The following is a 12,537-nucleotide window of genomic DNA, read 5'->3' on the forward strand; positions in this document are numbered from 1 at the left end:
GCAGATCTCTGAGATAGACCAAGGCGAGCCCGGTCTACATATTGAGTTCCAGGTCAGCTGGGGCTACAGGGAGACCCTTTTTTTTTTTTTTTTAAAAAAATACTTTATTATTTTTATTTTATGTGTACGAGTGTTATGCCTGCATGTAGGTAAGTGGACCCGTGTCATGCAATGCCTGTGGAGGACAGAAGAGGCTGTCGGATCCCCTGGAACTGGAGTTACAGACAGTTGTTAACTGCCATGTAGGTGCTGGGATTCAAAGCCAGGTCTTCTGCAAGAACAGTGTTCGTTAACCACTGAGCCATCTCTCCAGCCCAGGAGACCTTTTTTGACCCTCCTCAACAAAAGAAAGAAAATTCACAGAATAAGTCCATCACTTCAAGAAAAATAAAGCATTTGTAGACAGTGATAAAATGCAAGCTTTGAAGCAACAATTAGAATTTGAAAGCTGGGCATGGTGGCTCACACTGCTAATCCCAGCACTCCAGAAGGCTGAGGCAGGAGGATTACCATAAGTTTGAGAACAGCCTAGGCTACAAAGTAAGAATTTGTCCCAAAAGAACCCAAAAACAAGCAAAAAAAATTTAGAATTTGGGAAAGTTTCTATCAGTTACCATGAACTCAACAGCTTCCCAATAGTTTCTGGAGGACATCAGTTGTATCATTAACAAATGTTATTTTTTATTCATGTGTATGTGTGTATGTGCCTGCCATGTCTATATGTGCAAAACCTGTTTGCAGATGCCTTGGAGGCTAGAAGAGAGTGTTAAATTCCCTGGAACTAGAACCAGTAGATGTGGGTGCTGGGAGCCAAAGGCAGGTTCTTTGAAAGAGCAATATGGATTCTTGAGCCACTGAGCCATCTCTCCAGCACCACAAATGTTACTTTTTGACATTATAAATGAAATAGGAAAACACTTAGAAGATCTATAAAACTCAGCAAACCTATTTTCCAAATGACCAAAGCATAACTATATAGAACCATGCACCAGTAAAAGATCTGAAGTGTTAGATGGACATGGGCTTATAATGTAAATGAGAAGACTTCATTGATAATGGTTTCATACTCTGTATTATGAAGAACAACATCTATACATCTCTAGAAAGGGCAGTAAAACACGCCATCCTTTTGGAACTACATGCCTATGTAAGGCTGTTTTTTTAAAAAAAAAAATTTATGTGTATGAATGCATGGCCTGTATGTATATAGGTGCATGTGTGTCATGCCATGCCTGTGGGGGTCAGAAGAGGGTGTCAGATCTCCTGGAACTGGAGTTATGGACAGTTATTAGCCACCATGTGGGTGCTGGGAATTGAACCTGGGTGCTCTGCAGGAGCAGCTAGTGCTCTTAACCTCTGAGCCATCTCTCTGGCCCCAAGGCTGTTTTTCAAACCTCTATATGAATGTGGGTGTGTGCAGATGTGGAGGTCAGAGGACTTCAGATGTTAGTCCTCTCCTTCCACCTTGAGGCAGGGTCTCGTTTTTGTGGCCATGCATACCAGGCTAGCTTGCCTGTGAGTTTCCAGGGATTCTTCTCTCTCCACCTCACATCTCAATATAGGAACAGTGGGATTACAGACATGTGCTACTGTACCTGGTGTTATATTGGTTCTAGGGATTCAAACTCAGGTCCTTACACTTGCAGAGCAAGCACTCTGCCCAAGGGGTTATCTCCCCAGATGTGAATTTTTTTTTTGTATCTTAACCAAAACAATGTATTACAAGAGCTAAATACTAAAGCATATATGAAACACTGTCCCCCTTTTTGAGACAGGGTCTCATGTATTCCAGACTGGCCTGAAACTCTCTATGTAGCCAAGGATGACCTTGAACTTCTGATTCTCCTGGATCTGCCTCCTGAGTACTGGGATTACGAGGGTAGCCACTATGCCTGGTTTATGTGGTGCTAGGAACTGAACCCATGGTTTCATGCAGGATGAACAAACACTCTACCAACTCAACTACATTCCCAGCCTGAGAATTCTGCTTTAGTGTATGCGTGCATGTGTTACATAGGAGCCTGGGTGTGCACATGGAGGCCAAAGGAAGATGTCAGTATTTTCCTCTACCACTCACTGCCGTATTTCCTTGAGACAGGGTCTCTCACTGAACCTGGGGGCTTGTCATTTTTTTTGACTAGGCTGGCTAGTGATTCAGTAAGCCCTAGCAATCCTCAGTGTCTCCACACAGACCCTCCTATTCTGTGTTGGGGTTACAGGTGCATGTGACCGCACTGGCTTTTTATATGAGTGCCAAGGATCTGAACTTAGGTCCTTATGTTTGCATAGCAAGCCTCTCTCCCACATCTTTACTTTATTAAAGAAATCTGCAAAATGAAGATAAGACCATTTTTTCTGATTTTTTTAAAAAAGAAAATAATTTTTAAAGATAGAAAGCCAGGTGTAGTGGCTGCAAACCTTTAATCCCAGCACTAGGGAGGCAGAGGCAGGAGGATATCTGTGAGATCAAGACCAGCTTGGTGTACATAGTAAGTTCCAGGCCAGTTGGGGCTACAAGGAGACCCTATCCCTCCCCCGCCCAGGATATTTTGTGTACACACACACACACACACACACACACACACACACACACACGTGTATGTGCCATGTAATGCATATGGACGGACATCAGAGGATGACCTGGAGGAGTCTTTCTCTCCTTTCACCATGTGGGTCTCAGGGATCAAACTCAGGTTGTCAGGCCTTTTGTCTGTCAAGCCATCTTATTGGCCCAAAAATAATCATTATTATATTTTTATTTATTATTTTTATGTGTATGCGTGTATTGCCTGCATGTAGGTAAGTGCACCCGTGTCGTGCAATGCCCGTGGAGGACAGAAGAGGCTGTCGGATCCCCTGGAACTGGAGTTACGGACAGTTGTTAGCTGCCATGTGGGTGCTGGGATTTGAACCCAGGTCTTCTGTAAGAACAGTCAGTGTTCTTAACCGCTGAGCCATCTCTCCAGCCCCCCAAAATTATTTTTAATAAAAATTGTTACTGATATTAATGTGGTTAACTTAAATATTATTAATCTATTTTTCTCCAATGTTGGAGATCAAACCCAGGACCTATTGTGTGCTATGCAAATGCTCTACCATTGAGCCACATCCCAATCTATAAATCTTAGATAATTTAATGACTAAATATTTTTACATGTTCTCAGCTTTAATAGTTGGTAAATAAAAATTGTTGTAACCAATATAAACAAAAGCTTTGTCAAGCTCTAAATAATTTTTAGCAATATAAAGGGGTCCAACAGCAAACACTTTGAGAGCTTCTCTAGAGGTGCCTGTCATGCAGTGGGTACAAATTAGGCAATAATGATTATTAATGAATTATATAGCTTGTGACCTATCGGAATAGCTCTTTGGACATGACTCAATTTTCTACCTTGGCCTGTCTGTCATGGTTTGGCAAGTGTCAAGGAATAACTTTGGTTACCAGACCAGGCAGTTAACAAGAACTATTCTGTAGCAGGGTTGAATTTCCAACATTTAGCCTCCTCTCATCTCCCAGGGGTTCCTTTCACTCCCAAGAGTTCTGTATGTTTGCACCGGATTTCCCCAAGACACATGCTGTATCTAATCAGTAGCCCTGTAACAGGTTCCAAATTCTATTCTGAAATAGTCTCAAGACAGCAAACTACAAGAGCTGCCTGCCACCAAAGCAGGTAGAGGACAATAGCGGCTAAGTTTCTTATATCACCCACTGTGCTTCATGCTGGGAAACTCTTTGGCAAATTCTTAGCATCCCACAAGATCTTGGTCAAAGGTCAATGAAGTTTCCTGTTTAGGCTAAGAAAAAGTAATTCTTTGTGTAGCACCTATCACATTGTGCCATATTCCTGGTAGAATGTTGCTCTTTGGGGGCATGGAGAGGATGTTGATTATTTACACATGTCTAAGAACCCAGGTATGGCTTTTGCCTATCACCTGTCAGGCAGTCATTAAATAAATGAATTTTTTAAAAAATTTATTTTTATTTTATGTGTATGAGTGTATTGCCTGCATGTATGTGAGGTCACCGGTGTTGTGCAATGACACGGAGGTCAGAAGAGGGCGTCAGATTCCTCTGGAACTGGAATTAAGGATGGTTCGTAGCTGCCATGTGGGTGCTGGGAATCGAACCCGGGTTCTCTGCCAGAGCAGTCAGTGTTCTTAACCGCTGAGCCATCTCTCCAGCTCCAAATAAATGAATTTTTAAAGCCCTTATGGCTCATGTCTCAGCTATGTAACACAGGTAGAATTTAAAACAGCAAAATCCACCTGTTTCCTGACATGCTATACTGACTGCATGGCCATGATGAGACAGCAATCATAGCTACAAATCCCAGGCCATGCCAATGCTGAGAATCAGAGTTGCAATGAATTCTCAGGGAGCTGACCAAACCCTATCTCAGTGGCCAGAACTTTTACCACACTCTCACTCAGTTGTGACCCTTCAAGGAGGCAGAAAACTGCTTCATAATAAGGTCAGTTGGTGGAGAACTTTTCTCTGGTTGTACAAGCTAAGCCAGAACAGGGCAGCGAGGCTGGTTGATCCTAGTAATCCTTCACCCCCACAAACCTGACCAATCCACTGAAACTGCTTCCTGGGTATCAGTAGTCTAATGAAAGGCCCAAGCTGCTCATTTATCTGGATTCCTGGGCCAACTGCTACTCTACTACCTGTAACTCCAGGACAAGTTTCTCATAGGGATAAAGAGCATGAACTTTGGAGACACAGTTCTAAGTTCAAATCCTTGTTCTGCCATCTTCAGTATTTTGGAGTTTTACTCAAATTCTCTGAGTCTCAGGTTTCTCAATTTATGAAATGGGAATAACACCATACTTCACAGAGTTGTGAGGACAGAAGGAAATAAATTATGTAAAGTACCTGGCCTGGGTCTGGCACACAGTAGGTGCTCAATACCCGTTAGTTTCTTTCCTCTTCTGCCCTGGAAGAAATGATAGGGAAACTTACTAAGTGAGACTTGCCCAAACCAAATTTAAGCACAGGACAGAAGACTAAACAAGTCAAGGCATCTTTGAATCCCAAATCCATGTTATACAACATGGCCCTCATTTTCTTAATAAGAATCTTCAGTGCTTGCAGTTCCTCTGCCCCTACTTCCTACCTTAGTTTCCCCATGCCCCTTTTCAGAACAGAGATATCTACTTAGTTCATAATGAAAGGGGGAAATAAAAAAGGGAGCCAAGAGTTTTGGATAGAGAACAAAGGGGAGATAGATGGTTTATGGAACTGCAGCATGTTCCTCTTGCTAGTCAGCTAATGGCCACCTAGTTTGAAGGATGACAGAAAGGGTGCTAACCCAGACTCTTCCTAGGATACAAGCTTGCCTCTCCTTAGTCCTTTCCTGTTTCTGTGTCCTGTCATGAAGAACCATTAAACATTCCTTTCCCCAATTACATAACATAATACACTGCCTCTTCTTTTTTTTTTCTGAAGTCTCAGCTTGGATGTCACATCCTCTAAGGCCATAGGCAGAATAAACTGGACTTTGCTTTGGACTGCCCTATGCTTTTTTTACATATCTCTAGAATAGAAGTGACTTCATACTTATTGTTTTAAATCTGTTGTCTCTACAATACTGTGGGATTTCCAAGGGCCACTGAATTCCCACATTCAGCAGAGGCAAACAGTAGACTGATAGAAGATTAGCAGTTGAATATTATTAACAAATCAACAAGTGGAGAAGCTGGGGAAGGCATTTTGTTTTTCCAAAGGTATTGTTGCTGGGGCTCAAACCCAGGGCCTTAAACATTAGGCAGGTTTTCTACTACTGAGCTGTATCTTCCATCACTACCCTCTTTTTAAAAACCTAGGCCTCCTCAATTTAGCAGTTCCTAGATCCAGCCATACTCAGAATCCCCTGGAACAACCAAGCAATGGATTCCTTTGGTTGAGTAGGTCTGGGATAGGGTAGAACAAAGCACAGAGGATCTGGTTAGTAGTTAGGCTGGGGTGAGGGAGACATGGAATCTGGCAACCACAATTGCCTCTCCCACTGACAATTACTTCCTCCCATGGCATCAGAGAGAAAGTACCAGAGCACATTTGGTTGACCTGCCTACTTAAAATGTTTAAGTGATTTCTCAACTGTCCAAATCACTTGTGATGGAACAAGAACCCTTTCATTCTCTGCAACCTGGGTTCTCCCTGCTCTCTGAATGACGCCAGGAAATATTTGCCTCTTCTACTTCCTCTCTCTGCACTAGTTTCTCCCACCTGCTTTCTGGAGAAATTCTGCTTAACCATGAAGACTGGGTTCTGAGATACTTCTCTGATGCAGCTTTCTTAGAGCTATCATGTCTTAGGCATCCTCAACACCAAGCACCTATATTTTAGCTACTTCTTGGGCTAAAGGTATAACAGGTAGTACTTGTTTGGTTCCTGCATTAACACTGTGCACCTGGATTCATTATCATTTTCTACATTAGTCAACAAACCAAGAGACTGAAACACTTCCAAAAGATACTTATGAGGTTGCAGGGAAACTTTTCTCTTGCACTCAGAGAAAGCCAACCCTATTCTGGTGTTATTACAATTCTTCTGGTATTATTAAAATTACTGGATTCATGTTCTATAGATCATTAGCTCCTTGTGAGCAGGAACCAGGTTTCAATCACTTCTGCTTTTGCAGCTAGTCTAGAGCCTGGCATTAAACAGTGCAGAATAAATGAATGTCAGGCAAGAGGCCTACTGGGCATGACAACATGTGTGCCACAACTGGCCTAACCCAGTGTTTACCCGTCTGGTGCAGTGGGGTATGTGAAAAGGAGAGGTAAGAATAAAGTTGCAGAAAACTTTTTTAAAATTAAAACTTAGTAGCCGGCATTGGTGGCACACGCCTTTAATCCCAGCACTTGGGAGGCAGAGACAGGTGGATCTTTGTGAGTTCAAGGCCAGCCTAGTCTACATAGTGAGTTCCAGGAGAGCTGGGGCTACAGGAAGACCCTGTCTCAAAAAGCCCAAAAAAAAAAAAAAAAAAAACTAAAAAAATTAAAATTTAGTGTAACCGCCACATATTGAGCAATAAAAATCACGTATAAAATATATCCTAAGATGATTTAATTAAAACAATCCCTGTTTTCAAAAATTCTAGGTACAGTAAGTAAAGGTGTTAGGATCTTAATTATCCATTTATTATCAGACTTTAAGCTTATAACTCTGAGATATTTTAAGGAAATTAAATTTTTTTTTTTTTTGGTCTCTTTGAGACAGGGTCTCCCTGTAGCCCCAGCTGGCTTCCAACTCACAAAGATTCGCCTGCCTCTGCTTCCTGAGTGCTGGACTTAAAGGTGTGTGCCACCATGCCTGGCTTAGGAAATTAAAAATGTAAAACCCTGAGTGGATAAGTCTTCATCTTCAAAGGCCAGTGGCATTTGTGCATTAAGTCTCTTCTGACTTACAAAGAGGAACGAGGTGGCAGAACTGCCCTAGCAGGGACTCTAAAGGGGAGGTCCCCAAGGGACCACTTTGGCCCTCTGTATACCTCAAAGGCCCTGGTTACAGATATAAATTTGAAGCTTGCTGAGTGAATTAAATATAATGAAATGGTTTTAATAAAGGTATTGACTGATCACCTCCAGTTCCTTAAGGGAACACTGGAGTCCCTTTAAACTAAAGTGGACTATCCCAGGGGATGCTAGAGAGAGATGGGAGGTAGAGAGGATAGGATGAGCTCATCGCCCCCCACCCCTGGTATATTAGGTAAGTCCCCTCTGGGCTGAGTGCACATATAGATTACTAGCTGAATGGTTTAAGAGAGATTAAAAATAGCTGGTAGATCCAACAGCTGAGGACACTAAGGTTTGGCCACTCAGCAACGTCCTGCTACCTCAGAAGAGCCTCTATGCACCAAGTTGCTTCACATTTTCTTGTGAGAGTGTTGATGAGGCTCAAATAGGAGAAGAAAAAGGCTCTGAGACCCAAAGTAGGAGGCAGAGTGGAGAGTTCAACTCAAGTCGATAAATTATTCCCACTGCCTCCATGATTCCTTGTGACTTGAACCAACTCCACCCCACCACTACCTTTTGCTAATAAGGCAGTATCTGTTTAAGCTTTATCTTGAGGTAAAAGAAGGTGGCGGTTTTAGTGAATAGACCAGGTGAGGTGGGCTAGAACAACTGGAAGGACTTTTGGGATCCTGAGCAGCCTTAAGGGATTTGTACCTAGAGTGTACAGGTTATGCAAGTGCGTGAAGGGGCGTGGAGAGACTAAGTGGCTGTAGAGCACAGGGTACCTAAGGGAAGCATGTGCCACTCAGAGACTATAGATTACTACTGGTGATGTGGTTAAGTGTCACAAGGACTTGAAGCTTTTTTAAGAGGCACAAATCCAGATGTGAAAAACCTTTTCATTTTTTTTTTTTCCTGGTGTTTTTGAAATAGGCTTTCTATTGTAGCCCCAGTTGGTCTATATCTTGCTATGTAGCTCAGGCTAACTTTGAACTCACAGTGATCCTCCTACCTCAGCCTTCTAAGGGCTGGAATTACAGGCATGAGCTACCACACCTGGTTACACATTTTATTTTTAAAATATCAGCTCACATTAAGATAAAAATAGAAATAAGACTATAGTCTGAAAGTGGTCTTATTTGTCACCTATGGATTTGGGTCAGCATATATATGCTTTCCTTATTCACTCTACATCCAGAAAGGGTTGAGCAGGGGTAGAGCCAAGGTCCTTACCAAAGTTATGCCAGCAGGCGGAGCAATGACCAACCTCTACCCTGTTACCAGGTACTTTTACCAGGGCACAAAGGGCTGTTTCTTGAATCTTGACTCCATCCCCAGCAAAAAGTGGGGCACCGTCAGTGCAATCAGAACAGAGTCTGTCAATGTGTTTCAGTTCTGTGGCTGCTAAAAATTCCCTAAAGTATGTAAGAGTGAATTTTTATTTTTTTGCCTGATCTCTATAGTGGAGAGCATCTGTGGAAATATTTAATTACTTTGGGTTTTCATTTCTCCATCTGAAAAGGAGGGTAACAGTTATATCCTTCAGTTTGTTCTCTAATGTTTGTTAATCCCTAGGAACAGGAGCAGGATAGTGACTAACACAAAGCTTTTGCACACTCAGAGTTTATACATAAAAGCAGACAAAAACACTCTCAGTAGTTAACTCATCATATTAGTGCTAGATGCTGAAGAGAAACACAGGGGGGGTGGGGGGAGGAGAAGGTGTGTCAATTGTCTGGCATGAACAAATGCAGGAACTGGTAGGTTAAGAAGTAGGTAAGAACCTGGATGTCAGAGGAATTAACAAGGGTTATATAGTTATTGGGAAAGGGGTATCTTCAATAAAACTGAATGGTTTAAGACACCATTCAAACCTTTTGGCATCTCTATGTGGCAGGGATCTTAAAGTAGTGCATATCTGAATGAGAAGACGAGAGGTCAACAGACAGCTCCACGGCTCTCTTCTGGGTAACAACACTCTTGGATGGCAAGGGACCAAAGTAGGTTAGAGGGGGTAGCAACCTTTGGCTGAAAGCTAGAGTCAGCAGGGGTGGAATTTAGCCTCTTGGACAGTCTCCTGTCAGTATAGGGTTCAGGGTGATAGTGAGACTTCTGGCATTCAGGAAGTAGTAACATTTTCATTAATTAAAAAAGACAAAACAAAACATCTCATTGTGATATGATACACAAAGGAGACTAGTACCAGAACTAGGTTACAATAAGCAGAGGCTCTGGGCTGCTTCATTCTCTCTCTCACTCACCTAGTTACTTCTACTCTATGATGGCAAAGCCTGGGCTAGGCATGGAGGATCAGAAAAATGACAGTCTACGCCCCTGTGTTCATAGTTCAGTGCTTGGAACCGACACATCAACAAGTTTCATCACAGAAGGAGTGCCACCAGAGGGAAGCAGAGGACTGTGGGCACAGAGGGTGCACTTGGTGCAACTGGGGTGGTCAGGGAAGGCTTTCCAGGAATGATACCCCAAATGGCATCCCCACTCACATGCACAATTCCAGAGATTCTACTAGAAGGCTGTCAAGAGCCATGCCTTCAGGCTGCACCAGCCTCCCAGAGTCCCCTGCTGCCCGATGCAGTGTCTGCAGAGTCAAACGCATCTTCCGCCACGCCTCATCCTCATCCGGCGCTGCATCCGACCCTCCAAGACTCCTGCAGGGGCCTGCCTTCCTTGGCAGGCTCAGCCAAAAAACCAACTCAAAACTCTTTTTGTCAGAGCAAGCTTAAGGGCAAGCTACCCAGTCCCAGGTGCCACAACCCTCCCTGAGCAACTGTGGCCCACGCCACCCCCGCCTCTCCTGTTATAAAGAAAGTGACTTTCTTCCAGGTGGCAAGCTGGAAGCTTTCAAGAATCCCACTGCTCACTCTCGAAGGATTCGCCAAACCCGGGGGCCCTTAACAGGACAGGAGGTGGGGAAGAGAACAAGCATTTCCACCTTAGCGGAGTTCTAAGAGTTTTTTGGACAGCCAGGCTGTCTGCTCCAACTGTTCTGCTGGGTAGGGAAAGAAGGGCGGTCCCAAGGGGCAGATGCTGGGGTACAGCTGCTGAGGGATAGTGGCTGCAGTCAGTGCAGGGGAAGGAATGGAGCCGCTCCCGGGGGGAGACGGCGGCTGCAGCCTTTTGCAGGCTCCAACACCCTGAGATGATCTGTTGGGGCTGGGGGGCCTCAGGTGGGTCCAAGGGAAGTAGAGGGGGCAGAGACCTCGGGACCTGAGCCAATCCCAGTGATGGTGTCTGGCCAGTACGTTTAAGCTCCGGGGGGGAGAGGGGGTAGGTTCAGAAGAGTCGCAGGAGGGCGGGCCCAGCTCTGACTTTGGAGAGGGGTCCAGCCTCCAGTCCAGGCAAAGGGTGGGGGGGCACTTCTGTCCAGGACTTGGGATCTGTCCCCAACAGGGAGGGATGGTCCATGCCCAATCCCGTCCGGCTCCCGATCCGGGGAGGTGAAAGCACCCGAGCAGTCGGAGTCGTCTTGCTCGCTCCTACCTGAGGGCATAGAGCCAGCTTGGGCTCGTCCTCCTCCCGGGAGCCGTCGCAGTCGGGTTCCGCAGGCACCTCTGGGGGCCCTGCACCCGCTCCCGCTTCCAGGCTCGGCGGCGGCTGCGGCTCCGGCGCTTGGGGCTTCTGCAGCCCCACTGCCCGTGTCCGCTCCTGCCGGCCCGCGCCGCCACTCGGCCTGCTCCGCCTCCGAGTCATACTGCCTCTCGCGCCGCTCCCCGGCTCGTTGACTCCACTCGCGCCACCGCCGCCGCCGCTCCCCTCACAGGACAACAGCCAATATGGCGGCGCCCGGCACCCCTCCGCCCGCTGCCAGCAGGTCAGAGGGCACCGGGAATCCGCGCCGCCGCACTCATCTCCGAAGCCGCGCGCGCCATTTTTAATAAGGCCACCACCCTGAGTCCCGTGGGAGAAAAGCCCAGTGGCTAGATCCAGTTCACTAAGTACTGTAGCCGAAGAAGTGTGGCACTGTGATAGCGGCCTAGGAGCTTAACGGTCCGTTAAATGATGAGTGAATTAATTAATTTCTGCTGCGATACTTTCACTCTCACCGTCTGACTACCCCCTACAGCACTTTGAGACAGGTACGAATTATTACCATTTTGCAATGGAGAAACGTGGAAGTTACAAAACGCCTGTGTAAGATTGCCAGATATCATCCAGCCACAGCTGATGGGCTTGTGGTCAGCCTGAGCTGAAAGTCAACGAGGGATCCAGTTGGATTACACCTAAAGTTGTTAAAGACTCTCCAGGTACTGTGGAGACTGTTGATAATCCACGGTGTGAACTGTATCAAGAATTATGCAAGATAAATGTGTTTTATACTCTTGATTCACTCCTTGTGAGGAGCAAGGAGTGACTCTATATAAAACTTCTAAACATTTCTGAAAACGTTTAGACTTGAACCAGTGTCCAGTCTACAAAGAAGACGGTCAACACAGAGGAATCATTTCCTCCAAGCTTCCAAGCAAAGCCAGCCATAGTCGAGTAGGGCCTTTGTCTTATCTTCACATAGGTGGAACTGGTAAAAGAAAGGAGTCAGGGGCTCCTCCCAAGCCCACGTGACCCCTGAGGAACAGATCCTCAAACGACCTTAAGAATATAAATAAATATGTTTATCTGGGCCAAGTGTATGGCCTTAAACACCCCAAAGGAAAGTATAAACAAAGATTAAAGGGACCAATATAATTTTTTAAGAGTCCATATGTATAGCTAAAGGCTACATAACAAGAAACAATGCCAGATAGGCAATATCTTCTTTTGAATTGTTGGCCAGGGTGGCCAAAGGGACGCCCAGATAGGAACCCGGCATAGAACTGGGAAAATAAACAGCAAACTCTAATCTTATCTAAAGGAATAGTGACAACTGATTGCTGCTAGATGAGGAACAGCTGACCTTCCTGAAACAAAGACCTCTAGATAGGCTGACTAGATTCACCGGATGGACAAATAGTGGGGAACGGCTGGGGGTGCCAACAACACAGCGAACGGTAGCAGGGATGACAGAGTGTAAGGGCTCTAGTGAGGGGAGGAGGCTTTGGGAGGGTGCCATCTGGGAAGGGG

At 45.1% G+C, this 12,537-nt stretch overlaps 1 protein-coding gene across 5 annotated transcripts in view; it reads right to left on the reverse strand.

Moving 5' to 3' along the window:
• Fam193b (family with sequence similarity 193 member B) overlaps positions 1 to 11,458 on the reverse strand; it is a 36,941-nt gene extending 25,483 nt beyond the window's left edge. Inside the window, exons 1-3 of one of the 5 annotated variants that reach the window (XM_029562449.1) lie at positions 10,963 to 11,043; positions 9,966 to 10,157; positions 4,877 to 4,937 (exon numbers count right to left, since the gene is read on the reverse strand). Coding sequence is in view for 2 of the 5 variants with exons in the window: in XM_017797597.2 (XP_017653086.1) it covers positions 10,963 to 11,172 (210 nt within the window). In the remaining 3 variants the exon portion in view is untranslated. Of the gene's footprint in view, positions 1 to 4,876; positions 4,938 to 9,965 lie in introns of all 5 variants that reach the window. The other 4 variants (XM_029562451.1, XM_017797597.2, XM_017797596.2 and 1 more) reach the window with 4 other exon arrangements.
• Positions 11,459 to 12,537: the final 1,079 nt, after the last annotated feature.

Source organism: Nannospalax galili, unplaced genomic scaffold, assembly GCF_000622305.1.
Source record: "Nannospalax galili isolate Female #2095 unplaced genomic scaffold, S.galili_v1.0 scaffold1115, whole genome shotgun sequence".
Classification (NCBI taxonomy): Eukaryota; Metazoa; Chordata; class Mammalia; order Rodentia; family Spalacidae; genus Nannospalax; species Nannospalax galili.